The 27,048-nt window shown below is 46.0% G+C and overlaps 1 protein-coding gene across 2 annotated transcripts in view; it reads left to right on the forward strand.

The window, feature by feature from the left end:
• RNH1 (ribonuclease/angiogenin inhibitor 1) overlaps positions 1-15,035 on the forward strand; it is a 102,671-nt gene extending 87,636 nt beyond the window's left edge. For both annotated transcript variants that reach the window (XM_065591983.1, XM_065591984.1), the window contains exons 2-10: positions 42-147; positions 2,609-2,779; positions 4,534-4,704; positions 6,054-6,224; positions 7,182-7,352; positions 7,920-8,090; positions 9,419-9,589; positions 11,650-11,820; positions 14,212-15,035. In XM_065591983.1, the coding sequence (XP_065448055.1) occupies positions 42-147; positions 2,609-2,779; positions 4,534-4,704; positions 6,054-6,224; positions 7,182-7,352; positions 7,920-8,090; positions 9,419-9,589; positions 11,650-11,820; positions 14,212-14,299 (1,391 nt within the window). In that variant the 3' untranslated portion in view covers positions 14,300-15,035. The remainder of the gene's footprint in view (positions 1-41; positions 148-2,608; positions 2,780-4,533; positions 4,705-6,053; positions 6,225-7,181; positions 7,353-7,919; positions 8,091-9,418; positions 9,590-11,649; positions 11,821-14,211) is intronic.
• Positions 15,036-27,048: the final 12,013 nt, after the last annotated feature.

The following is a 27,048-nucleotide window of genomic DNA, read 5'->3' on the forward strand; positions in this document are numbered from 1 at the left end:
TGCTCCAGAAATTACTCACGGTCATCTTGTTAAATCTTCAGGTCTTGCATCAGCATTTAAAATGGACCTTGACATCCAGTGTGAAGAGATGAGTGCGTCCAGGTGGACCGAGCTTAAATCTTCCATGAACACGAGCAAAACTGTCAGGTAGTACCAATTTTTCCCCTAGAAGAGACCATATAGCAACTAAGCTGAATAGTTTCCTAAAGCAGTGGTTCTCAACCAGGGGTCCGGGGGCTGTGAGCAGGTTTCAGGGGGGCCGCCAAGCAGGGCTGGCATTAGACTTGCTGGGGCCCAGAGTAGAAAGCCAAACCCCCACCACATGGGGCTGAAGCCCAGGGCCCCAAGCCCCGCCACCCGAGGCTGAAGTCTGAGCAATTTAGCTTTCCAGGCCCCCTGGCAGTTTCCCTGCTTGCTACCCCCTAATGCTTGTCCTGGCTTTTATATGCAGAAAAACAGTTGTCACAGGTGGGCCGGGGAGTTTTTATAGCATGCTGTGGGGGCCTCAGAAAGAAAAAGGTTGAGAACCCCTGTCCTAAAGGGTGGAGGGAGGAGTCTACAGGATTTGGGGGCGGGGGGGGGGAGAGGGGAAGGGAACAGAATGTTTACTGCATTTCAGGGACAATATTAACTGCAGTATTGTTGCTATGTGATCCTGAAAACTTGCTCATGACGGAAGGATTCTGCTCCTCCTATGTAGGATGCTCATGAAGACATGCTTATCTAAAGAAACCTAGTCCTTGGTATGAACTCAGTCTGGGTTCAAATTCAGCATAGATCAAAAACACCGAAGTAGTGATGTCTTCAATGACTATTTAAATATGTTGCCACTGTTCTGGTGTTCCTGTCTTCCTTGGCAGAATGTTTATTTGCAGGGGGTTGGTGTCTCTATTTTCTTTCCATCCAGAAAGGTGGGTTTTAGGCTAAAAAAGTGCCCCTTGATGGGAGTGCCAGTCAGACTCCTTCCCTATGGCATTTCATGACCAGTCTTACCAAATGCTATAAATTGACCAGCATTTTAACACGTGGAAAGTCTCTATCCCTTTCACTTTTAATCCTACATGGTCTGGCAGCCACCAAGAGTATATCACTTTGATTTTAGCCTGGTCAGCTAGCGAGTACTCTGCTGGGAGGTAGGGAGTGCTAGAAAGAGTTGGTACCCACACTGCTCTACCTCCTCTTGCTGGGAATCTGCACTCCTGGGCTGACCTCTTGCTGCTCTGGGTGGGTAAAACGAGCATTAAGCTAGTGGGGAAGGAGCAGCAGATTGAGGGCAACTTCCTTTGGGTCGGGTAGGAAGGATTGCATGGGCCTTTGATATGTGAGTTATGTGGAACTAGCTCTGACTGTCTGAGTCCTCCCATGGGGATGGGATGCCCCGAGGGAACCTGGGCTACTTGCCAGTGATTAGAACTGCATTCTGAGCAGAGAATTGGCTGCCCAAGGCATAGAGGCTGAGAAGGTGACAGCAGCTGATAATTGCCAGGAAGGCAATAAGGATGTGGGCAGAGGCCATATGAGCTATGCATGCCAGAGCAGTCTTGGAAGTCTCTCTTTGACTGGAAAGCCTGGCAAAGGACCAGTCCATTTGGTGTCACTACACAGTCTGCCTAAAAGCTTATACATTGCTCTCTGGACCTTTTGGATTCAGGTACACTCCTGCTGCCTGATGAACTAGCTAACTTGTTGGTGAAGAAACTAACTAAACTTAGCTGCAGCCCAGGGTTAAAGCTCTGTTGGCTAGAGAGGGGGTTTGGGGCACATGCCATCTTCTAAGTGGCACAGATGGAGGAGTTCCATTCAGTCTGTCTCTGGCAGAATCTTATTTCCACTTCTACAGTAGCAGAGCCCCAGTAATGCAGGAAGAATAGGAGTACTTGTGGCACCTTAGAGACTAACAAATTTATTTGAGCATAAGCTTTCGTGGGCTACAGCCCACTTCATCGGACGCATAGAATGGAACACACAGAAAGAAGATATTTATACATACAGAGAACATGAAAAGGTGGAAGTAGTCACGCCAACTGTAAGAGGCCAGTCAATTGAGATGAGCTATCATCAGCAGGAGAAAAAGAAAAAAAAAAACTTTTGAAGTGATCATTGAGATGACCCATAAAAGCTGTGAGGAGAACTTCTTTTTCTCCTGCTGATGATAGCTCATCTCAATTGATTGGCCTCTTACAGTTGGCGTGACTACTTCCACCTTTTCATGTTCTCTGTATGTATAAATATCTTCTTTCTGTGTGTTCCATTCTATGCGTCCGATGAAGTGGGCTGTAGCCCACGAAAGCTTATGCTCAAATAAATTTGTTAGTCTCTAAGGTGCCACAAGTACGCCGGTTCTTTTTGCGGATACAGACTAACACGGCTGCTACTCTGAAATTAGTAATGCAGGAGAATCCCGTCTCCTGCCGAGCCTGGGTAGTGGAGTGGGCTTTGTCTGCACAACAAGCTGCATGTGGATTTGCTGTGATACACTCCAGGGACTGACTTAGGGTCTAAATAACTGATTATCTTGTTTAATTAATACATCGCTGATGGGGAATTCTTCAGTCATTGAGGTGAGCAGAATGAATTGTTAGGACTAATGCCATCTATCTTCCTGCAGGCTGGATGATTGCAATCTCTCTGCTAGTCACTGTAAGGATATTGGCTCTGTCCTCAGTTCAAACCAGACCCTGACAGAGCTGACCCTGAATAACAATGAATTGGGAGACTCAGGAGTGGAACTGCTGTGTAAAGGGTTGATGACTCCAAGCTGCAACTTACAGAAACTCTGGTAAATCTCAGACTGGTGGTTGTGTTGCACTAGAATGCTTATCGGTCTTTATCAATGCATTGTGAGTAACTAAACCCTTAGGCCAGATCATCAGCTGAGGTAAATAATGCATCTCCACTGACTTCAATGGAGCTATGCCCATTTATTCCAGCTGAGGATCTGGCCCTATATTTACTGTACTCTGTAAACGCCTCAGAAAACCCTGAATTCTTATCAAATGGCTTCTCGTTTATTGGTAGGGAAAGTAAACTGATGCAACTTCAAACACTTCCTGAGTAATGACTGGAAGAATCTGATCCCTAACTGGACTAGAAATGGCTGACTTTTCCCAGCTCTGATTATTTGGCCAGGGCAGCTCAAGAAAGAGCAAGAACCACTTGTCTATAGCAGCTTTTAACACCTCCCAAATACCACCCCCTCCAGTCTTCAAAGAGAACTCTTCCAATAGCTACATATATTTGGGGTTTTAATCTGTTCTGCTCACTTGTTTACCACCAAGGCTATAGTACATAAATGGATCTTGACACTTCAAAGACCAAGATAAGGTCTAGACAGCTGGCAGCCACCCAGGGTTTACCTTGGGGGGGGAGAGAATGGTTACAAGGCTGACTTTTGGTCCCTCCACAGTTCTGTGGGCTTCAAACTTCACGTGTCCTCTAGTGAGAAGAGCAATTAAAAAAAATTGCAGGCAAGGGGAGCCAAAATATTAAGTAAATCAGACACCTTGTTTTTAAGATAGGCCTTGTAATAAGTGGATCTAATACTTTCCCCAAGAGGATGGAACACTAGTTATTGAGTCACATTTCAAATAGTTTCTTTTTAAACCTCAAGTTTCTCAAGAGCGCCAATCACAAATTCATTAGCTTCTCTCCTAAGCTAGGTTGCTTGGGTAGGTGGGTGTGTGTGGTGGCTTTTTTTTTTTTTTTTTCTGTGGGCAGTTCAGTTCAGTGCATGTTAAACATCCACTATTTACCTAGGTCTATGTGTTAAAGATTAAATCAGAAACATCAAACTTTTCTAAAAAGCAAACTTCCATACCGAACTCCATTAAGATGTTGTTGGCTCCTCTGAGTGATTTAAATCAACCCCCCTTCCTGGTAATGTTGCAGCAGTCATGCAACCACTCCTACCAGAAACAGCACTGGAAAGAGACCTTTACCTGCTCTCAGTGGCAGCAGAGGACTGATATGTCCTGCAGGATACAGTAGTTAGATATCCATAGTGTAACACCTACACAGCAATGGGGGATGTAAGCCAATATTTGGCTTAGATTTTTATTTTTGACTACTGTGCCCTCGCTCTAGGGAGTCAAAGAAAGGTAAGATTCCCTTGTTTTCTATCTGGGAATAGCCTTTTGTTGGCTTAGACTTGTTCTATGTAGAACAACATTGCTGCATAGATACATTGGAATATTGTCATTATTTAATGGAAGAAATTCTCTTCTCTGCTATGGCTGCTGTACAAGAAGTTATTAAAAAAACATGGAAGCCCCTTGTTACTGCAACTCTAAAACTAGCTGATTAAAATTTTTTACTGAGGCAGAGATTATTGGGTCTGGCCTTATAGTATTTAGCTTGGCATGTAATAATTTTGGTAGAATTTCAGATGCTTTGTAAAGGCACTGAAGCATAATACACTGTAGCACTACAATGGATTATGAAGCCAAATAGTGGAGGATACACCAGTCTCTGAGGAGAACATGGTGAATTCTGAGGAATTCTATTCCTCATATGCCGGTTTCTTTTCTCCCTCAGGCTGCAGAACTGCAATCTAACAGATGCCTGCTGTAAGCATCTCCGTTCTGTTCTGAGCACAAAACCAACTTTGACAGAGCTGCAGCTGGGTGATAACAAACTAGGAACTTCAGGTGTAAAAGTGCTGTGTGAAGGATTGATGGATCCCAACTGCAAGCTACAGAAGTTACAGTAAGTAATCACTGGCCTCCTTGGTTCTTTCATGGATGCTTGACATTGCAAGGTGCTAGACAAAACTCAGGTGGATGGGTAGGTTGGGAGTGGAGTTCTGTCACCTCTCATAAGCAGCAGTAAATTTGCCTCCAGCTGCAAAAATGTGAATATCTGCAGGGGGGAAATATCTGATAAACCATTTTAGTGGGGATTGGATGGTCCCAAGGCCTTGTAATGTTGTGGCTTGGTCTCTAATCTGACCACCTCAGCATAGCCCAGATTGGTAGTGACCAAAAGCTATTCTCATTGGTAGGTTGAGTGGTTTCAGCAGTGCTCCAAATCTTTGTTGTTCACTTTATTTCCCAACCACCTGCTGTATGGTTCTCCAGTGTTGCATTCGTTGGATCATCGGGATATGTTCCATGGAGCATAGTTTGTGACTATTCAGACAAATTGGTGGTTTTAATCCAATTTCCAGTGGATAGGTCTCTGTATCGAAACCACCTTTGACTGAGACCCTTGTTTAGCAGAGGCCAGGAAATTAACTGGGCATGAAGAATTTGCTGCTTCCTTCCTCAAAAGGACAAACTACCACCCTTTGTCCTCCAGTTTAACCATCTACTTCTCAGAGTTATGGATGGTTAGTCTGGCTCTTCTCATAGCCATATTATTATAGGGAAGGTGAAGTGGGTAGAGATTAGGTGCATGCCATTTACACAGCACTTTAGGCTCTTGTCCACTGCAAACAATCCTCTGACCTTACTTAATAAATAGTGGTAGGTGCCTATCAATGCAGAATGACCTGGATGTTCTTTGATCAAACCCCAGTCAAGAACAGGGAGCACAAACTTGTTCCATGACCAGCAGGAGTGCTGCTGATCAGTTTATTGCTTTTGATTCTGGTCTCTAAGACTGTCTGTCTGGTTTCTGATCTGATTCTACCAAAGGTTACCAATTGGAGAAACTAACTCTTCTCCTCTTTTAGAAAGACATAGCAGTGGTGGTCGTATGCTCTCTTACAATTCAAGAATTAAACAGTGGTTGTCAGCAAACCTGCATGCAATCTTATGAAAGGCTTACTATTGAAACTGAGCAGATACCCCGTCTGGTGATGCTTTCAAATCAAACTGACTGAAGCCCCCTGGCAATAGCATGGAAGTGCTATTAAGTTAGTAGCTGAGGTTTGGGGACTCTTCCCCCTTCCCTCATGAAAAGCCATGAGCAATCTGTATATTTAACTGGCTGAATGGTAAACTCTCTGCTCTATCTTCCTGTCTGATCTGTGGACAAGATCTCTACGCTGCTGACATAAGTGAGCTGAGTGGTATGGTGAAGACTCCTATTTTGCTCTGGTTTCTTTTTTGTAGGTTAGAGTATTGTGAACTCTCACCTGACAACTGTGAGATGCTCTGCTCTGCTCTGCGCACAAAGCCTTCCCTGAGGGTGCTCAACATAAGTAACAACAAACTGGGAGATGCAGCAGTAAAAGTGCTGTGTCAGGGGTTGATGGATCCCAACTGTAACTTACAGTCACTACAGTAAGTAACAGCTAGTTCTCTCCAGTTCTAACTCTGCTCTTACAGACACACACCACTTTCTTGCTGCCAGGAATACTTAAGAAATTCTGTGGCTTATCCAGGTACATCTCTGTTGCCATGAAAATTGCAAAAACTCTCCTGGCTTAAATTCTCCTTGGTGCTTGATTCAGGGAGCTGGCTTTCACTCTTCACTGCATGGTAATGGCAGTGGCGTCACTGTGGACCAGACTTGCAAAGAAAATGTCCGATGGCTCCTATGTGGGAGTGGGGAGGGGAAGCTACTATCCCCCAGCTCTAGCTAGTCTCCCACCAGTTACTATCCAACTAAGTCTGAATACTGCTTCAGAATAACAAAGTGCACGTCTCTTCAGAATGGTGTGTGGCAATACACCCCTTGCCTGGGGTAACGTCCGTGGAGACAGTTTGGTGCAAGATCTGAGTTTCCTGCCCCCATCTCAATCTGCAGAGCACTCCTGTTCTAAGCGCAGTATAGGCTGCAGAATCCGCTTATAGCATCAGGTGGAAGCCATGTGGAGGCCCAGTGTGTCTGCAGCAGCAGGAGTGCACCGTCCCAGCATGGTTCTAATGGAGTTATGGTCTCAGGGACTCCCCTGGCTCTGTCTGTCCCCAGGGCTTCCTTAAAGAGGGATCCTCAACATAAAGAGGTGACTTGTCTGGGCCTCTATCGGTTACATACACAGTATGTGGGTTTAATGAGCACCATAGTGCCCTAAAGGAAGGGTGATGCAAACTGTTTCTTCTGGGGGAATAATGGGACAGATCCTCAGCTGGCATACCTTCACTGAACTCAGTGGAGCTGCACCAATTCAGACGGGCTGAGGACCTGGCCTGGAATCTCTCTTCCTGATTGTATTCAGGATGGTAGATGTCCTTTAATACACTGACGTATGGAGAAGCAACTGTTGAACTTTGATATGATTCTTCTATTCTCCACAGTCTGGAGAACTGTCGTATCACGGCTGCTAGCTGTGGGGATCTCAGCACTGTTCTTGCTAGGAAGCCATCCCTGACAGAACTGTCTGTGGGAGAGAACAAGATTGGAGATCCAGGTGTAGCGCTGCTGTGCCAGGGACTACTGAATCCCAACTGTAAAATAGAGAAGCTATGGTAAGGGACACCAATGGCTACTTAACATCTGCACAAGTTGGTAGCCTCTAAGTCATCTGTATGTATTATGCTGGCATGATCTTGCCCGATATGTAGAGTTTCTCAGTCAACAAATCCCTTATGAAGCAGGGGTGCACCTCAGACCCCTTCTCTCGGTGAGGGTTGGGTGAAGAACACTACTGAATAGGCAGGAAAGCACAGTGAGGTCAGTAAACGTTCAAATTCTTGGAAGAAGGGCATGACAGAACGCTGCTGTAATGAATAGTCAGTCATTCTGTTCAGTTTTCTGTACAACGCTGTGTACCCAACTTACCTTCTTATTTTTAAAAAGAGATTTTCATCTCTAATGCAGGAAAGGGGAAGATGTAAGCAGGAGAAGGCTGCTTACACAAAAGATACATGTAAAATAAATGTGTGTGCATATAACAAGCCTCTTAGAGTTAAAAAAAACAGACTCTACAGTTCTGCATTTCTACTGCCCTGGGTAAAAATAGGATTCACCCCAGATCAGCATATAAAGTCTTAAGCAAATCTTGAAGAATCCAATATTCCTATTGTGTTCCTCAGGTTATGGGAGTGTGGTGTCTCACCTGCTGGCTGTAAGGATCTCTCCCATGTCCTCAGTACAAAAGAGTCCCTAACAGAGCTGAGCCTGATTGGTAACAGGTTGGGAGACCCAGGAATGGAGCTACTGTGTCAAGGACTGAAGGATCCAAAAGCTAAACTCGAGGCACTATGGTAACCTGCTGCTAGCTTCCTTTACAATGTTCACTGTCTTAATTTATTATTTTTATTAACAAAAATAACTCTTCTACACTAGGCAGTGCCCACACAAATGTCCTAACTGATTCAGGTCCTCTAAGGGTGGTGTGGTTCTTCTGCTTAGCAAGGCCCCAGAGGGATTCTGGAGCATAGAGCCCATTGAAGTCAATGGGACTAGTGCTCCTAAAATCCATGGGTAACTTTTTTGAAAGGTCATGGGGGAGATTTTTCAAAGTCTAGGAAACTGAGCATCGTCAAGTTTGAACCCACCCATTAAGTATAATCCATTCACTTGACAGAAGGATTCAGTAACTTGGAAAAAGTCGTTTGACAGGGCAGCTTTACCAGCAAATTGGATGTTGTGGTCTGCTAGTTTCCTGTTTTTGTATTGGATTCCTAGCTTTCCCATGGCCTTCTATTGCTCTGAAGGCTTGAGCTCTACATCCCACCAAGTGTTTCGGGATTTCTCCTGTGGTAGAGAAGAGGGAGTGAATTTGTTCACCGAGGAAAGCTATCGCCTTTAGCAATGAAGGAAATCTGTCTGCTAACTGCAATATAAATATACATGGCTCCCCCTTGAAAGGGTTTAAAGAAGTCAGTACTCTGACTGATAGTGGCAATTTTAGTCAAAGTGTAACAACAGAAGGTCTTCCCTACATCAACTTCTCTTTTCTCACCTCTATACTTACCTGGTGTAGCCTTCCAGACCTAGGTCCTCTGGCATCACGTGATCTGGGGTAGGAAGAGAACTGCCCCTTTGTGTGAAGGTTTAACAAGTGAAATAAACCTTTCCTACTATCTAAGCCAAAAGGATCTATGCGATTCATCTGTTCACCTGGATAGGTTTTCCTCACCCTCACATTCATCTAGCAATAGGTGAGGTGCCTCCTGTGTTGAAGGTGAATGGTGGTATGTCTCTCAGTGATCCCATTCAGAGTGAACTAATCTCTCATGCAGCTATGTGCCTCAAAAGAATGAAGATCTTGCATTCTTTGAGGTGGGGGACATAATCTTAGTGTGATGCAACAGAACAATTGAGCCTCAGACCTTGGGGAGTGGATAAGGACATGGGTGATTAAAATAGCACATCTAATCACTGATGGCAAAGGACAGAAGGCCCAGACTTCACTAGGAATGTGGTCCCACCCATCTAAATAACTCTAATCACCAACGTGAGGGGGAGGACGTGAGGCATTCAGGAGAGGTCAGCAGTCATAGAGGTTAAAGATGGGAGAGGAAGACCCATTAGATCATTCAATCAGTCTTTCAGCTCCTGAAGTTCTGGTTGTTTCTTTGCATTGCAGGATAAGGGAATGTGGTCTCACAACTGCCTGCTGTAAGAGCATTAGCTCTGTTCTTGGCACAAACCAGACCTTGAGAGATCTGCATATGGGTGGAAACAAGATAGGAGATGCAGGGGTTGAAATTATCCGTGAAGGACTGATGAACCCCAACTGTAACTTACGGTCCCTATGGTAAGTAACTTATTTCTCTTTCACTTGCAGATATTGGTTGCCCAATAAAGAATGGGGGTGGATGGGGATAAGGCATCAAGGCTACAAAGAAACAGTTACAAAATACCAAATTGTTCCAACTGAGAACTGATGCCTCAGTTGGTATTAATGATTATACCTCAATTGACACTAGTGGAGCTCTACCATTCTGTGTCAGCTGTGGGACTAGCTGTGTCTGCTCCTTCTGAATGAGCTTTAAGAACATGAGTCTATGTACTGTAGTAGTATTTACCTGCAACACAGAGATGCTGGGAACATTGGAAGACAGTCTCCCTTGAAGTCCTCATTTCCCACAGATTCTTCCTTGTACTTAAAACTGGCCCTTTGGTAAGAACTAGCACATGTTAACTCCAATGTTGTCTTTGGGGTATAAGCCACACTAACTAAAGGGGAGCTGGAGGAATCTCCCTAGGGTCAGGCTATCCCAAACCTGCTGATTGCAGGATTTGTTACACCTTTCTCTGAAGCAGCAGGTACTAACCACTGTCAGATGGCATACCTGGCTAGATGGATCACTGGCCTGACCCGTATCTGGCAGTTCCTGTGTCCTACTGCTAGAGGACAAATCCTAACTTGGGTAACAAGTATGTGTTGCTTTCTTTGTGTACTTGTGCAAATCCAACATTGTTTCAGCCCTGCCAGAACAAGCAGCCAGTCAGTTTCAGTGTGGATTAGCAGAACTGTCCACATCTGACTATCAGTAGCCAGTGACACTCCCCTCCCCCCCCCTCCCTATCCCCCCCAAGTCTGAGTACTAAACTTGCATAAATAACTGGCTTAGTACTCCCAACACAATGCTGCAGCGCAGCCACATCCCCACCCCAATGCCACAACACTGGAATGGTACTCTACAGCTCTAGTTGCACCCAGTGAAGCCAAATAGGCAGGAGCCATGGAATCACGTGTGGCTACCATGGATGCTTTAGTTATGGCTTCTAGAACCTGTAGGTTATACTAGAAAGCCTCTGTCTCTCAAGATCCTTTGGCTTCAGTTCTCAGCAGATCAGTTTCTGACTGGGAAGGATTGAGGGCCAAAAGGTCATTTGCCTTCTCACAGAAGTGGACAAGCAGACTGGGCTATGAGTTTGACTGAGTGACATCTGAATCTCAAGGCCAATAGTTGTGTCAAGTAACCCAAGGGGGGGGGGGGGGTGTTCTAGCACAATAAACATAGTTTAGCTACTCCTGTGTTTACTGAAGTACTGGTCCTTCCAATAGCCTTGGCTTCTTCAAGGCACTCTTTCAATTTGCCTTTATTCTTTATCTGTAAATAACCCAGTAATAATATTCCGTAAACGTTGTTTAGTCTGGTCTTCATTTAGCTTGGTCACCACCTGTAGCAGTGTAATAAGGAGAGAGAATAGCTTAATGGCTCAGTCTGGCTGCAAAACGTCAATTTTTTCCCTACAACAGATTCACCAGACTGTTTGGTCTGCAAGTTGGATAGGTCTTAGTGTGCTAGGGAACCCATCTACTGACCAATCACACTGGTGCGCACAAAAGAATGGAAACAAGATGTGGGAACACTAATCTTATGCAACTGAGACCTCCACTTGTGCAACATCAAACTCACCAAGCCTAATATAGGCTTGCTTGATTTCCATCCATTAGCAGGGAAGGGCCAGATTCTGTCCTCTGTTACACCTGGCGTTTCCATGTAGCAGAGGACAGAATTTAATCATGAATATCTAATACTGCCCCAAGTCTTGTATGGCGCATCCTGCAAACAGATGGCAATGGGCTCTCTCTCTTTCCATGTCTGGAGCTAGAAGAAAGGGATTGCCTACAACAAGTAGTCACAAAGGGCCCTGAGCACTGGTGTCTTTAGAGGGAGCACATGCTTCATGTAAAACACATAGGATAGCTTATGTGCCAGCCTCTGAAATGGTAGAAAGACACAAGAAAAGTGGTGTTGCTGCCTGCTGCAGTCCTGGTTGGGATGTCTGAACTCTGGTCTACTAGAGGAGTATTGACGTAAGAGTCACTTTACTCCTTATTTTGGCTTCTCTCTTTCCCTGCAGGTTGGGTAACTGCAGTCTCTCAGCTGCTTGTTGTGGGAGTCTGGCCACTATCCTCTCTTCCAAACCGAGCCTAACCGAGCTAGATCTGAGTAACAATTCACTGGAGGACGAAGGTGTGAAGAAGCTGTGTGAATCACTGAAACATCCAAATTGCAAACTACAGCAACTAGTGTAAGTGGTGTTCATTTTATATTCCCTCAGCATTGTGCTGGTGTCTTGGAATTAAAAGGAGAATGTGGGCTTCCAAGAGGAGACAGGGCAGCGAGCAAAGTCTGCTCTAAGGAAGTTACTGTCTCATGGGAATCCATGACTTCCTGCAGGAGGCAAACTTCTATCAGCTGTTTCAGAAGCTGCCTGCCCTTTTAAGGCTGTTTGCCCATGCTCCTGACCCAATGGCTTACTGCCTTGTCCCTAGAGACCAGACTAAACTGTGACAGGGCAACAGAAAACACTTGAGCCTGGTCCTTTTAAGGCTCTGTCCACATTGCAGCTTTAAATAGCTCACTGCCTGGGTGGTGTCCCATGCCACATAACCAATAACTGTGGTGGCCAACCACATGGCCCCTGTCAGAAGCCGGTCTTCCACATGGTCTCCCAGTAACTGGATTCACCTGGCTTGCCTGCCCCTCAGCTGGAGGGACTTGCATGAGCTCCTTATTGACACAGGTGGCTGGGCTCTGGAAGGGAGTCTTGGTGGTGGGCTTTTATTTCTATCCTTATTCCTTGTGAAGAGCCTTGGAAATGGGTTAGGGCTGGAAGGGACAAGCAAGTGGACACCACTGCTGCAGTAGGAGGAGGTGGTGGGGAAGAAAGAAGAAACATTGTTTTTTATGTAAAGTTAGCTCATTCTGTCTGGGCCATATCCAAAGAATTTCTTTGCTGACTTTCCCTTAAATCCTCTGACGTGATTTAGCCTGGGACTAGATGAGTAACACCTTCTCTCTTGTACCTGTAGCATGAACAGGCTCTTAGTCAATCTCTGGCTGAGACAGTTGTCCCTGTGTGACTGCATGGGGATGCCCCAGAATTGAAATAACAGAACATAAAGGTCTTGTCAGTGGGACATTTCCTGTCCCTAACTCCTTCATGCTGTGAAGCTATTTTAATTCCATCTCCTGCTCTTTGACCAGACCATGACCCCACTACCCTAGGAACAGAGGAACTGCCATACTGGATGAGACCCATGGTCTGTCTAGTCTAGTATCCTGTCTGACCGTGGCCAATATTAAATTAAAAGATGGCAAACTTAAAAAAAGAGATACAAGGAAATGCGCATCACAATGCATAAAAAGACTGAACTTCTCTGCCACAAGTAGTCATTTGAGGCCAAGCCCTTGTCAGGACTCATGGGATTGGATGTTTATACAGATGACAAGAATATCCAGAGTTCCGATAAATGTTGGAAGAAGCATTAAACATACTGCTGAAGCCAATCTCTCACTATCAGAGATTAGGATGAGATCTATGTGGGGGGCAGACTATCTCACACCATTCTAATTCCTTTGATTCTTGCTCCTGTCAGAGAGGGGAATATTGGATTGGATCGGGGTGGGCAAACTACGGCCCGTGGGCCAGATCTGCCCCAGCAGCCATTTTACTCCAGCCCTCGAGCTCCTGCTTGGGAGAGGGTCTGGGGCTTGCCCCACTCCAGCCGGGAAGCAGGGTTGGAGGCTGCTCCACACAGCTCCCAGAAGCAGCAGCATGGCCCCCCTCTGGCTCCTATGCATAGGGACAGCCGGGGGCTCCACTCTGCACGCTGTCCCACCCCAAGCACTGCCCCCACAGCTTCCATTGGCCAAGAACCGCAGCCAATGGGAGCTGCAGGGCCGGTGCCTGCAGACCGGGCAGCATGCAGAGCCACCTGGCTGTGCCTCCATGTAGGAGCCAGGGGGTGGGGACATGCTGCTGTTTCCAGGAGCCGCTTGAGGTAAGCACTGCCCGGAGCCTGCACCCCTGACCCCCTCCTGTGCCCCAATCCCCTGCTCCAGCCCTGATTCCCCCTCCACCCCCTCATCCCAAGCCCCACCCCAGAGCCCACACCCTGAATTCCTCATTTCTGACCCCACCCCAGAGCCTGCATCCCCAACCAGAGCCCTTACCCCCTCCCGCACCCGAACCCCAATTTTGTGAGCATTCATGGCCTGCCATACAGTTTCTATTCCCAGATGTCGCCCTCGGGCCAAAAAGTTTATCCACCCCTGGATTAGATGGACCATGGGTCTGATTCAGTCTGGCAGTTCCTAGAGGCAGATGCTTCAGTGGATTGTGTAGCTAGACCATGCTAGGCAGAAACAAATCCAGTTGTATGACTCTCCTTCAATAGCCTTGCTAGCAACTTAATACAGCTGAAGGTTACCCTTGGTTTAATAGCTCTGCCTGAGGACTTTGGTCTTGAACCAGGACTAGCAGACTAGTAAAGGCCAATAAGGCAGTTTTGGCTCAAACCTGATTGGGGAGAAGATATGGCAAAAAGGAGCCAGAGGTGACTGTGCCTTGCTCTCCAGCACTCTTTGATTTGATAGCATGCCTGTTGAGATTGTGGTTTTTTTTTTTTCTTTTCAGTCTGTATGACATCTACTTGAGTTCTGAAGTGGATGATGAACTGAAAGTCCTGGAAGAGTCCAAACCTGGACTGAAGATTATTTTGTGAACGGTGTAGTTTCAGATGTGACCATCTGCGGAGCACTGTCCTCTCTCTGTTTCTGCCTCTCTATCTGAACTCTTCATATATGCAGTTAACCAATGAGTTCAAAGTAGAATGTTTTTACCAAAAACAAAAAAATTCATGGAATCTCTGCAGAACAATGTCCCTCAAGGAAATTGGCAGCCTGCTGTGTATTCATGAATGTATCAGATCTGAGGCTCATCAGAGCATCTCATTCCCCGAGGTAAAGAATACTAGGCACCTACAAGAACTGGGCCTTTAGCCTATAGGGGCAGTTATAACATGCCTATTTAATGGGTCAATCGAGATTTCTAGACGTTTCCCTTCCACTTAAGAGCTGGCAAAAGCAGAACCACCTGGTGAATGTCTAGTATTCAATAGACGGTGCTTTTGCTGAGTCTCTGGGGGAAAGTATCCAGGAACAAAACAAAAATATTGACACTAAAATAAATGAAAGTAATGCAGTCTTCCTGAAAGAGGTCATTTTTTTCCCCTGGGAAAGTAACCTTAACAGGATCCCCTAGACAAGGCTGATAAGAGTAGGTGCTCACTTAATACCAGACTTTCTTTCTCTTGAAAGAAATCTATAAAGCTTCTTTATTACAAGTAAAAATGATGATGCTCTCTTTCTGCTAAACTGAATGTGAGTAAATTCTCTGAATTGTTCTGGCAAAAGTAGCTCTGTAGAACTGTCATTCTAATAAAGTTTCATTGCAAAGAATGAGATTCTTATTTCTCTGCTTTGTTCAGAAAGTTACAATACAGACCCACTTATGCGCGGATGTCGGGAGTGAAGCCGTCACGACCGTGGGTTAAGAGGGCCATGCTGAAATAGCTTAAGATATCTACATATACATGTATATACAATCTAGTATTAAATGCATATTCACAGGGTCCCAAATACTACAGGCCTATCTGTTAACGGCGCTTTGCAAGAATGTAAATGTGTAATCTAATAACATTACTACACAGGGGTGAAAGTAACTCAGGGCACTTACCGGTACGGGGTGGGGGTGGCTCTGGGCCCCAGAAGGGGAGGGGCCTTGGGTGGAAGGGGCGGGGCTAGGGGTCAGCATCCCCTAGCCAGCCCTTCCAGGCCGCCTGGTCCGCGCTGCCCAGGGTTCCCATGACAATTTAAAGCCCGGGGCTCCGGAGACCGCTGCTGCGGTAGTGGCATCCGGAGCCCCGGGCCCTTTTAAATCGCCGGTCCCGGGGCAGCTGCTCCCTTTTGGGCTTCCTTCTCCAAGGAGGGGGGCCAAGGGGGGCCAAAAAGGGCAGGGAACTTAAAGCACTGCAGGGTCCTTTGCCGCGGCAGCGCTTTAACGTTGCTGTCTGTCCCCCCCCATCGGCGGTAAAGACATACAACACGTTTATGCTCCGCACTTCCTGTCGATTTCTATGTTCGTGAATTAGTGAGCAAATCTGTAGCGCTACATAGCAAGTTCCTGTACCGTGTGTTAACGAGTCTCGCATGTTAAATAGGTAGCACTGGGAGGCATGGTGCTACCGCATGTTAAGCAGATTTGCGCGTAAATGGGTTGTGCATAAACGGGTCTGTACTGTATGTTTGATGCAAGTGATGAAGGGAAACAGAAGGTTGTTTGACCTACAACTTCAACCTACCTTTAACTGCTTTAAGACCAATCTGTCTTCAGAACCAGTACGCTACTAATGGCTTTCCTTGATTTCAATAGAAATATATCAACTAGGCACACAATAAACAAGTGGCAGCAGGGAACATCCATGAAGAGCAAAGTGTGAAGCAAAGACTTGAGGCTCACAATGAGTCCTGTGGAAGACTGAGTGGAAAATAACTTGTTAGTACCCATTTAATAGTCTAGGTTTCGCTTTTTGATTTCTTTTCATAGAATCATAGGACTGGAAGGACCTCAAGGGGTCATCTAGTCTAGTCCCCTGCACTTATGGCAGGACTAAGTATTATCTAGATCCATGGTGCCCGTGGGTGCCATGGCGCCCACCAGGGCATTTATGTGCGCCCGCCTAGTGCCCAGCAGGGGGGAGAAGCCGCGGCCCCATGCCTGCCGGGGACAGAACTCCGGGGCCCGCAGGCTGTTCTCTGTCCCCGGCAGGCGCAGGGCTGCAGCTTCTCAAAGCTGGAGAGAAGCCACGGCCCCACACCTGGTGGGGACAGAGAACTCGGGGGCTGTGTGCGCTGGTGTTCTCTGTCCCTGGCAGGTGCGGGGCCCGCCTAGTGCCCAGCAGGGGGGAGAAGCCAGGGCCCCGTGCCTGCTGGGGACAGAGTACTCTGGGGCTGCGGGTGCCGATATTCTCTGTCCTCGCGGCTTCTCTCTGGCTTCTCTCTGCACTGCCGTCCCCCCCAAAAAAGCTCCGACTCTGCAGAATGGACGGAATGCCGCCCGTAGCATGTGCTGCCCCAGGCACGTGCTTGCTCCACTAGTGCCTGGAGCCAGCCCTGTATGTGAGTATTCTTCCTGCACTGATACTGCTGTTTTCTTGTGCTTTGCAATTTTTTTTTTTTTAACATTTTGCCCCAAAATGAGTGGTTCAAATAAAAGACAACGTACGTATTATTTCAATGCTGAGTGGGAAGAATCCTATTGTTTTATTGAAAATAGAGGGAAATGTGTTTGCTTATTGTGCGGGGGTGCTGTTGGAGTGCAGAAAAAACATAATGTCGAATGCCATTTCCAAACTAATCACGGCTCTTTTGACATTAGCCATCCACTTAAATCTGAGTTGAGAGAGGTTGATTTGAGTTGATTGATTTTCTTCTATCTGCTCAGCAATCTGTTTTCACTAGACAAGTGGTAAAGTCTAAAAGTGCTACTATTGCTTCCTTTAAAATTGCTCATCTGCTCGCAAAGAAGAAAAAACCCTTTCAAGATGGTGAATTGTTGAAGGAAGCATTTTTGACTGGTGCTGATTGCCTGTTTCAAGGATTTCCTAACAAGGGTGAGATTTTGTCGGCAAGACAAGACTTGCAGTTATCGGACAACACAGTTATGAGGAGGATACATGCCATTTCAAGTGACATGCAAACTCAGCTAAAGGATGACTTGGAAATATGTGACTGGTTTTCACTGCAATTCAATGAGTCGACAGATATATTGGATACAGCGCAGTTGGCAGTTATGGTGAGGATGGTATTTAGTGACTTCACCATAAAAGAAGTTACTAAAAGTATTGCCTATGAAGGGACGAACAAAGGGTGAGGCCATCTATAATTTATTCAAATCATACGCAACATCAATTGGTATGGCACTACACAAGCTGTCTGCGATCACCAGCAATGATGGGCAGCGCCAATGGATTCATTGCACTCTGTAAGAAGAATGAATCCTTTCCGAACTTTGTCTTATCATTGCATTATCCACCAAGAAGCTTTGTGCATCAAAGTTCTTTCTTTTCAACACGTCATGAATGTCGTTATTAAAATAATTAACTCTATTCTAGCGAAACCTTTGCAACACTGACTTTTTAAGGCCCTGTTGGAAGATGTTGATAAACAATCTGATCTTATCTTGCACACAGAAGTACAATGGCTGAGCATAGGTAAAGTTCTTGCAGGTTTTTTAAGTCTAATTGAAGAGATCAAAGAATTTCTGAAGTCCACAAATCAGAACTTCGAGCAACTAGAAGACTCCAGCTGGTTAATGGACTTGGCTTTTCTTGCCGACATCACTGACAAATTGAACATTTTAAATCTTGAGCTCCAGGGAAAAGACAAACATGTGGCTCAAATGATAGGTTTTGTAAAATCATTCAAAGTAAAACTGATCTTGTGGATGTCACATATGAAGACGAAGTCTCTCGTACATTTCCCAAGTATGAAGAAAATGGTATGTGACAGTGATTTTAACCCATCACCATTTGTTATCCACATTCAAACACTTCTGGAACAATTTGAAAAGAGATTTCAACAGTTCACCATCATTGAGCCTGTAGTTGCCTTTCTTGTGAATCCTTTTACTTGCCAAATAGAGGTAACAGAAATGGCTACATCAATTGCGAGTTTCATTCAAGTAAGAACGGAAGACGTGGAACCTGGAGATTTTGGACCTTCAAAATGATATTGTTCTAAAATCCTGTGCAACAGATGAAAACTTCTAGAATCTGGTTGACCGAAAAAAGTTTCCTGCCTTAAAATATGTAGCATACAAAATAAAATCTTATTTCAGTTCCACTTATCTATGCGAAGTTCTGTTTTCAACAATGAACATCATAAAATCAAAATACAGATCTCAGCTTACAGATGCCCATCTCGACGATTGCTTACGAACGGGAATATCATCCTACTCTCCCAACTACAAAAGATTGGCTGCAGAAATGCAGTGCCAAAAATCACACTGACTTTATTAGAAAAACCACGTGAATTAATGATACCTATTTTCCATTAAGTGCCACTTCAGTGGAAGGTTAGCCTACTCAAGCAAGGGCTGAATCTGGGCTATAATGTTAAGGATGTTCCAGGACAGGCTGCATGTGTGGTGACTAACCTTCAGGGTGTCTTCCTTAAGACTAGTCAGTTCTTGGTTTTAATAGGGGCCAAATGCTCTAAAATGGAGGCACCCTCATGCTCACACTCTGGGTCCCTACCCTTTGCATGTGTGTGGCCTGCTTTGAGAGGGGCAAAGTGGACATGAGCTGTGGGGCTGCATGCAGCACAAACTCTAGTCCCAGGAGGGTGCTTGAGGTAGAGATCTGGTTGGAGATGCATTCAATTTAAGGACAGAGGACAGGCCCCAGACTCAGTTTAGATAGTGGGAGGAGATACCATATGGGGCACTGTGGAAGTGGTGTCTGGCTAACTATAGGGGCCAGTAGTTTTGAGGGTGCAGGTTGTGCAGTTGCTTGGGTGAATTTAAAACAGACCTCAGCTTGACCTCCAGAGCTTGCTCTTGTAATTGTGCCACAATCAGAACGTGGATGACTATTTGCATGCTCAATTTATCTGACTTATTTTTAGATGCAAATAGTCAATCCAGTAAACTCACATTAGGACATCCTGCTCTATAGTCAAAGTGACTGGGTTTGTTTGCAAATTAGTTTTGAGATTTTTTTTAAACATTAAGTAGACAGACGCCCTCAGGTGGCTAAACCCATTCTCCATAATTCCTGTGAGTTAACCACTAGGTGTCACTATTTCATCTTGCACCTTCTTGTCTTGTTACAATAGTAACTTGACTCTCAAAACACTATTACTGGCATGCTTGAGTCAATGCAATTCACTTCATTAGGGAGCATGTAACGCTGCTGATTTTTGGTATATCAACTCTGAGAGCACTAAGCCAGTCCTAGTTCTATAACATATACTCCTGCCCTTTATTTATTTTCTTAGTTCACAACATGGGGGCAGGGGCACTTGAGCCAAAATTCTCTTTACTTAGGAAGTACCCCCCAAATTCCCAATTGCAGTGGGCAATGCGGGGGAGGGGGTCGGCAGTTTCTCAGCAGCAAAATCCAGTCGAAGGGGATATTTTTACAGTAGAATCTCAGTCAACCACATACCTCATTTGGAATTGTAAGTACATGGGCAGCAGCCGAGACCAAAAAAAGAGGCAAATACAGTACTGTGTTAAATGTAAACTATGGAAAAAATAAAGGAAAGCCACATTCTTCTGCATAATAAAGTTTCAAAGCTGTATTAAGTCAATGTTCCGTTGTAAACTTTTGAAAGAACAACTATCATGTTTTGTTCAGAGTTATGAACATTTCAGAGTTACGAATAACCTCTGTTCCCTAAGTGTTCATAACTCTGAGGTTCTATTATAATAGCCCAGGGGTAGGCAACCTATGGCATGCATGCTAAAGGCGGCACACAAGCTGATTTTCAGTGGCACTCACACTGCCTGGGTCTTGGCCACTGGTCCAGGGGGCTCTGCATTTTAATTTAATTTTCAATGAAGCCTCTTAAACATTTTAAAAACTTTATTTACTTTACATACAACAATAGTTTCGTTATATATTATAGACTTATAGAAAGAGACCTTCTAAAAAGTTAAAATGTATTACTGGCACACGAAACCTTAAATTAGAGTTAATAAATGAAGACTCGGCACACCACTTCTGAAAGGTTGCCGACCCCTGTAATAGCCCTTCAAGTTCCAGCAGAGCCCTTTCCTGAGTTAAGGGTACCACTGTTAACGCGCATTCAGGATGGGTTTGTGGTTGCTGGGTACTTGTGCACTAAAGCGTTTGGGGAGAGCAGTGGATGAAGCCCTGGTCTCTGCCCACTTCCCACTGTGAAGCTGACCCTTTTTCCACCTCTGTTTCTTTTCTGCAATCACAGCTGTATTGTCTCCATTGCTCCCAACAAAGCCCAGTTGGTGCTGTACGGTCTGTGAGCAGCCCAGCCTCTGAGAGCATGTGAGTTTGTGCTCAGTGGTGCAGAGTAACCCAGCTGCACAGACGCCTTCCCTTTCCTCTCCTGAAGCCAATAATGATGGTTATGAGTCGTTCCAGGCCTGGCTCAGGGCTGCAGCAACCTCACTGCTGCTCCACAGGTTCATCTTAAAAGGCTACTAAAATGCTCTAAGGGCTAAACTGTGGTTCAGAGTGTGCACCCAGGCAGGGGAATAAGAAAGCCCCTCATACCTCTGCACAGGCTCCCCTGACTTGGAGTCTGGGCATAGAGGGTTAAGGGGTGTGGTGTGGTCATTTATACTCTTCCAGGGCAGGTGGGAATTGAGTGGCATTTTAACTTTACAGCCCCATAGTACCAGGTAGGAGGAGTAGAAGTGGGTAATTTTTCTACTTCTATTGGCCAGAAATAAAACTAGCCAAGGGTGGGAGTTGTATCCTTGAGCCACTGCTCCTTCCCTGGTATGTTCCTAGGTCAGTAGAGCTTGACACAAATTTGTGGAGGCACAAATCTAGCCCTATACAGATACATAACCATTTTAGATGTCAAATAATTAACGAGTCATGTGAGTAAAAAAAATGAATAATCAGCTCCTCCTCTGTTTCTCTGCCAACATCTGCACTCAGAGTTCTGCATTTCTTGTGCAAGAGCTGATGACATGGCTAGCACAAGCAGAGGAGAGGTTACATGTATCAATGACTCACTCTCTCTTTTCTCTTTCCTGCCCCCAATTCTCCACCAGAAAAACTGAGAACCAAAGACAAGTCACTGCTGAAGCAGTCAGCTGGAGGGCAGATACATAATGTAACAACTATAAATCGTTCCATTCTATGCATCTGATGAGGTGGGCTGTAGCCCATGAAAGCTTATGCTCAAATAAATTTGTTAGTCTCTAAGGTGCCACAAGTACTCCTCGTTCTTTTTATAAATTGAATGTAACAAGCTGCTGAAGGGATCATTCAATGGGGAATGAACCAGAGACACCCTTCCCCCCCTCCCCCCCCCGATCTAAACAGCATGTGGCTCCACTGTTTGAGCTAAAGGCCCAGATTGTCAAAAGTATTTAGGCTCAGAACTAAGGATTCTGAGGATCTGGGCCTAAATCCATTAGGCAGGTAGCAAGCACTGAATTAAACCTCTTATGCAGTTACTAGAAGTTACTCTCTCTTTTCTTTACACAACGCACAGTCAACCTGTGGAACTCTTTGCCAGAGGATGATGTGAAGGCCAAGACTATAACAGGGTTCAAAAAAGAACTAGATAAGTTCATGGAGGATAGGTCCATCAATGGTTATTAGCCAGGATGGGCCAGGATGCTGTCCCTAGCCTCTGTTTGCCAGAAGCTGGGAATTGGCAACAGGGAATGGATCACTTTATGATTCCTGTTCTGTTCATTCCTTCTGAAGCACCTGGCATTGGCCACTGTCAGAAGACAGGATACTTCGTTAGACGGACCATTGGTCTGATCCATTATGGCCATTTTTGTGTGTTTGTTTCACTCAATATGGGTTACCAGTATTTACCACATACTGGTATCAGAGACTTCACAGCTATTTCTTATTAACAGTACAGGTAAAACAGCTGAATCATAGATACCACTGTTTTGTAACTTGGCAAATGTTGATTTTTAACTAGCAACCACTGTATTTCACATAACATGGGTCCACTGGACCAAAATTACACAGCTAAAAGCCACTAGAATTTTAGTTAAAGATGGACAATTTAAGGTAGATCCAAATTTTGCATGGCGCCTGGCAGCTCAACAAACACAGATGAAGTCTCATACATTTTCTTTTCACATGTCACATTGTACAAAAACCTGGAAGCACCAACTACTGAGAAGGCACAGACAACATCTAATGCTTCCAAATCAATAGGCTCTTGGCATCTCTCTATTGGAAAGGTGTTACATGTTTAAAATCAGGGCCTCCTTTAGACCAATCCAACAGTTTAGAGATTAGCAGAGTGATTTATTATCACTCAAGCCTTAGAGCGCTAGCCTTTTGCAAGTTTATGTTTTAGAATTCAGTAAGAGCAATGTATTTTAAAGGGTGTGTTAAGTCTGTGTGTTTCTGGTAATAATACAGGATCTTCTTTTTATAACAAACTTCATTTTTCAACCATCTCAGCTAATGAACTCAACCATAGAGGTCACAATGTTGCAACAAGATCTCCAGAAGCAGTTAAGTGAACACTGTAGAGATCACAAGTAGATTATGTCCCACGAGGCAGTTGGTGTGCCCTGGGACTCTCACTTATTATGCCAGTCACTCCCTTACTTGCCCTCATTTCTGTTTGTCTAGCTTCTCTGCTTGATCTCTTGTCACATGCTTAGATTATGCGCTTTGGGGCAGAACCCATCTTTTAATGCCATGTACCGTGCCTAGCACAATGAGGTCCTGACTGCAACAGCTATGGCAATTTCCTGCAGTATCTTTGGGAGAACTGACTGTGTTACATTGAAGGATCATTGTGGGCCAGGGATTGTATGTAATTCCAGGGGGGGCGGGTGACCACAGCTCCTGCAGGAACTAAGAACAGCAGGGGAGCAATTAGGCAGATTCACTCAGGTTGTAACACCTCCAGAGAGATGCTGCCATCTACAGAGGCTCACACCTACTGGTTCAGACTGGATTCTCTGGGGACCAACAAAGAAAATACTTTTGGATAAATAGCCTGAGTTTAAACTGGGGTACTTGTGGCACCTTAGAGACTAACAAATTTATTTGAGCATAAGCTTTTGTGGGCTTCAGCCCACTTCATCGGATGCATCTGTAGCCCATGAAAGCTTATGCTCAAATAAATGTTAGTCTCTAAGGTGCCACAAGTACTCCTGTTCTTTTTGCGGATACAGACTAACACGGCTGCTACTCTGAAACCTGAGTTTAAACTGACGCAGGGCCTTTTTTCTGATCCAGCAAATGGCCAGGCCCTCTGTCCAAGGGAGGACTACAATCCATAGGGAAGGGTTGAAAGGACTGACACTGACTGCTGCCCTAGGCTGGAGTATAGGTGATCGCTGGTAAGCTCTTTTAGCAGGTGTGTAGGTTTTTCTTATATATATGTTTTCTCTGTAATGCTTTCACCTTAAGAATAAATGTGCTTTCGTAGAAAGGACTGTGTGGTAACTTACAACAGCTGGCAAATATGCTGTTCATAAGCCTCTGGAGAGAAAGCAGAGTGCAGACACAGGCCTGTTTAGGCAGTCTGGTTTGCTGGGTATATCATAGTGTAGGCAGGGAATTGTGCAGTCTAGAAAAACCCTTGGTCAGGAGGGAGATAGATGCAGGTCTCTGCTCAAGAGAGGTGAGGGCTGAGGAGCCTAAAGTGGGTACACTCGAGGGACCACAAAGGGGGAAATAGAGGTGCAGTTGCCCTGATTGATGATACGTTCTACACAATACAAGCAATAATAGCAACATTCCATAAGCTTAAATACAGCACACGCCTTTGTGTTTGCTCCCTAGCCTTTGGGATTGCAAATCCAGATTCTAACCCTGTTGCTGGCCCCTATCGCTACACGGGGCTGAGGAAAAACCATCAGATTTTAACATTCCAGAACCCTGAGAAACTCTGGCTAGCAACTGGGGGCCAATAGCTACTTTTAAAGACTAGTTTTCACTGTATCTCAGTGCTTCTCCTGTCCACCTGTTGGGTACTTCAATACTTTGTACTGAGAGTTGGTCACCCCTTTCCCATCAAAAATATTTTGAAGGGAAAGGACATTTTTCCAGAATGAAAACTTTTGTGGAATTTTTTAAATTTTTTTGCTTGTTTTGTTTTTTCATTATAAAAAAAAAAAAAGAATTCAGTCCCCCAATCACCACTTTCTCTCCATTCTCCATGCCCACCTCCATTTGCCTTCTTTTCTTCTTCCCTCACTGGTGAAACAGGAAAAGGGAAAAACAACAACAACCACCCAATGTTTTTGGAGGGGCGTGGGGAGAGGATTTGTATGAGAAATTACCTGCAAACCCCCCCCAAACCATTGATGTATCTGAGGCTGCTGTATTTACCTCTCTTTTTGGTCATGCTGGCGAGTGGTGTGATGTAAATGCTTAGCACTTTGTCTCCAGCCTCACCACCTCATTGTTCTCCTCCCTTGCTGCGTCTACTCATTTGGCATCAGTCTGCCCTCTGTCCTGTCATACACTGTCATCACTTTGCAGCAGCTCCTGCCAACAGGCACCACCTCCCTCCTCGGCTGTTCTGCCTTATCAACTCCCCACCTATTGTTCCAGTCTTATCTACAGAGATCTCTTTGCTCCCTTGCCTACCCCCCCTCCTCTCTCTGCGGCTGTTCTTCTCTGGAGCTGTATTATTTAACTCTGTAGAGCAGAGTGCGATAGAGTTTGTAGGAGAGATGCAGTACTAAAGGAAATTGAGATGCATGCTGGGGTGGGGGTGATTTACAAGGCTGAGCCTCTCCAAGTTCCAGACCCTCCAGCACTGTAAGGAAGCCGTGCCACTCCACTGCTCTAAATCCTGCTTCATCAGCCAGAAGAGAATCCCCCAGCGGGGAGAAGGTGAAGGGAGAAATCTATCAGGCAGCATAGACCCCACTGTAGCAATGGATCAGCCCCCTTCTGTGTAGGCGGAACAGAGTTCATGGCTGGAGGAAAGGGAGTACAGCTGGTGCTGCACCTCAGCAGTCCACAGCTAGCATAACAGCCCTGTGGAGCCACAGGCAACTGAGACAAGTTAGATTTCAGGGCTCAGGGAAAAAGTGGCTCATGCCCTGCCATAACACTGCAAGAAAGGGTTCATAAGCCTTAGTTTATTATTTCCTTATTTGTTCATCTCTCAGTTTACACCTGGTCACCACAGCTGGTGACTATAAAACACTTCTATCTATTTTTTTCCCTAATATCCCAGCCAAGCTATTCAGAGCTGAGCACACAGTGTAAACAGCCTCCCAGGATTCCTTCCGTCCCTTGTTACAAGGCCAGTCCTTCAGAGGATGGGCTTGTCTGGAGGTATTGCAGGTGTTTGGTACTCAGCTGCCGTTCCCTGCTCTTTGCTGCTTTAGCTTGTAACTTTCCCATCATTCTAACAATGATCTGGCACAATGCGAGGCTATTGTGTGTATGGAACATAATGAGCCAAAGAGGAGGTTGATCTGATGTGATACCGCAGAAATTAAGGTGCCCAGAGTTTAAAGGTGGAATAATTGGGTGTGGGAGGGGAACAGCCTTGAGGAGAAAGTTGTGACGTCTTTTAGAGTTACCAACAATCTGGTATTGGAACAGCAGCATTTGGCTCCTGTATACTCTTAGGCCCTCGTGTTCTTCCATTCTTAATTTTAATGGACAGGATTCTCCCTGCCCTAGAGCCAATGGGTGCATCAGCTTCTGCTACAAACATGTCAGCCTTGTAATCCGTATATAGCCATGCAGTAATGATCGTTATATAGTAAGTTAAGGATAAAGGAGCAAGGAACTGATAGCACAAAAGCAAGAGACCTATAGGCCTATATCAGGGGCAGGCAAACTTTTTGGCCTGAGGGCCGCATCGGGTTTCGTAAATTGTATGGCGGGCCGGTTAGGGGAGGGGGTCGTGGCCCAGCCCCCACCTCCTATCTGCACCATCCAACCCCCCCGTTCCCTGACGGCTCCCCCCCCGGGACCCCTGCCCCATCCAACCACCCCTTCTCCCTATCCCCTGACCGCCCCTGGATCCCACGCCCCTGACTGCCCCCTGCCGCCCCATCCAAGCCCCCCTCCTTCCTGACTGCCCCCCTGGGATCCCTGCCTCCATTCAACCCCGTGTTCCCCCTTGACTGCCCTGACCCCTATCTACACTCCCGCCCCCTGATCACCCCCCAAACTCTCCTGCCCTCAAAGCAACCCCCCCGCTCCCTGCCCCCTTACCGCGCTGCCTGGAGCACTGGTGGCTGGCGGCACTACAGCCACGCTGCCCGGCTGGAGCCGGCCCACGCCGCCACAGCCACCACGCAGCACAGAGCAGCGGGTCAGGCCGGGCTCTGCAGCTGCGCTCAGGGCCGGCTCCAGGCACCAGCTTCTCAAGCAGGTGCTTGGGGCGGCCGCTCCAGAGAGGGGCGGCACGTCCAGGTATTCGGCGGCAATTCGGCGGACGGTCCCTCACTCCCGATCGGAGCGAAGGACCTCCTGGTGAATTGCTGCCACAGATCGCGATCGCGGCTTTTGTTGTTGTTGTTGTTTTTTGTTTTGGCTGCTTGGGGCGGCCAAAACCCTGGCGCCGGCCCTGGCTGCGCTGCCCCAGGAGCTCACAGCCCCAATGCCCAGAGCATTGCGCCGGCGGCGGAGAGAGCAAGCTGAGGCTGCGGGGGAGGGGAAACAGCAGAGGAGGGGCTGGAGGCTAGCCTCCTAGGCCATGAGCTGAGGGGCCGGGCAGGACGGTCCCACGGGCC

The sequence above is a fragment of the Chrysemys picta genome, chromosome 4 (assembly GCF_011386835.1).
Source record: "Chrysemys picta bellii isolate R12L10 chromosome 4, ASM1138683v2, whole genome shotgun sequence".
In the NCBI taxonomy this organism is placed as follows: domain Eukaryota; kingdom Metazoa; phylum Chordata; order Testudines; family Emydidae; genus Chrysemys; species Chrysemys picta.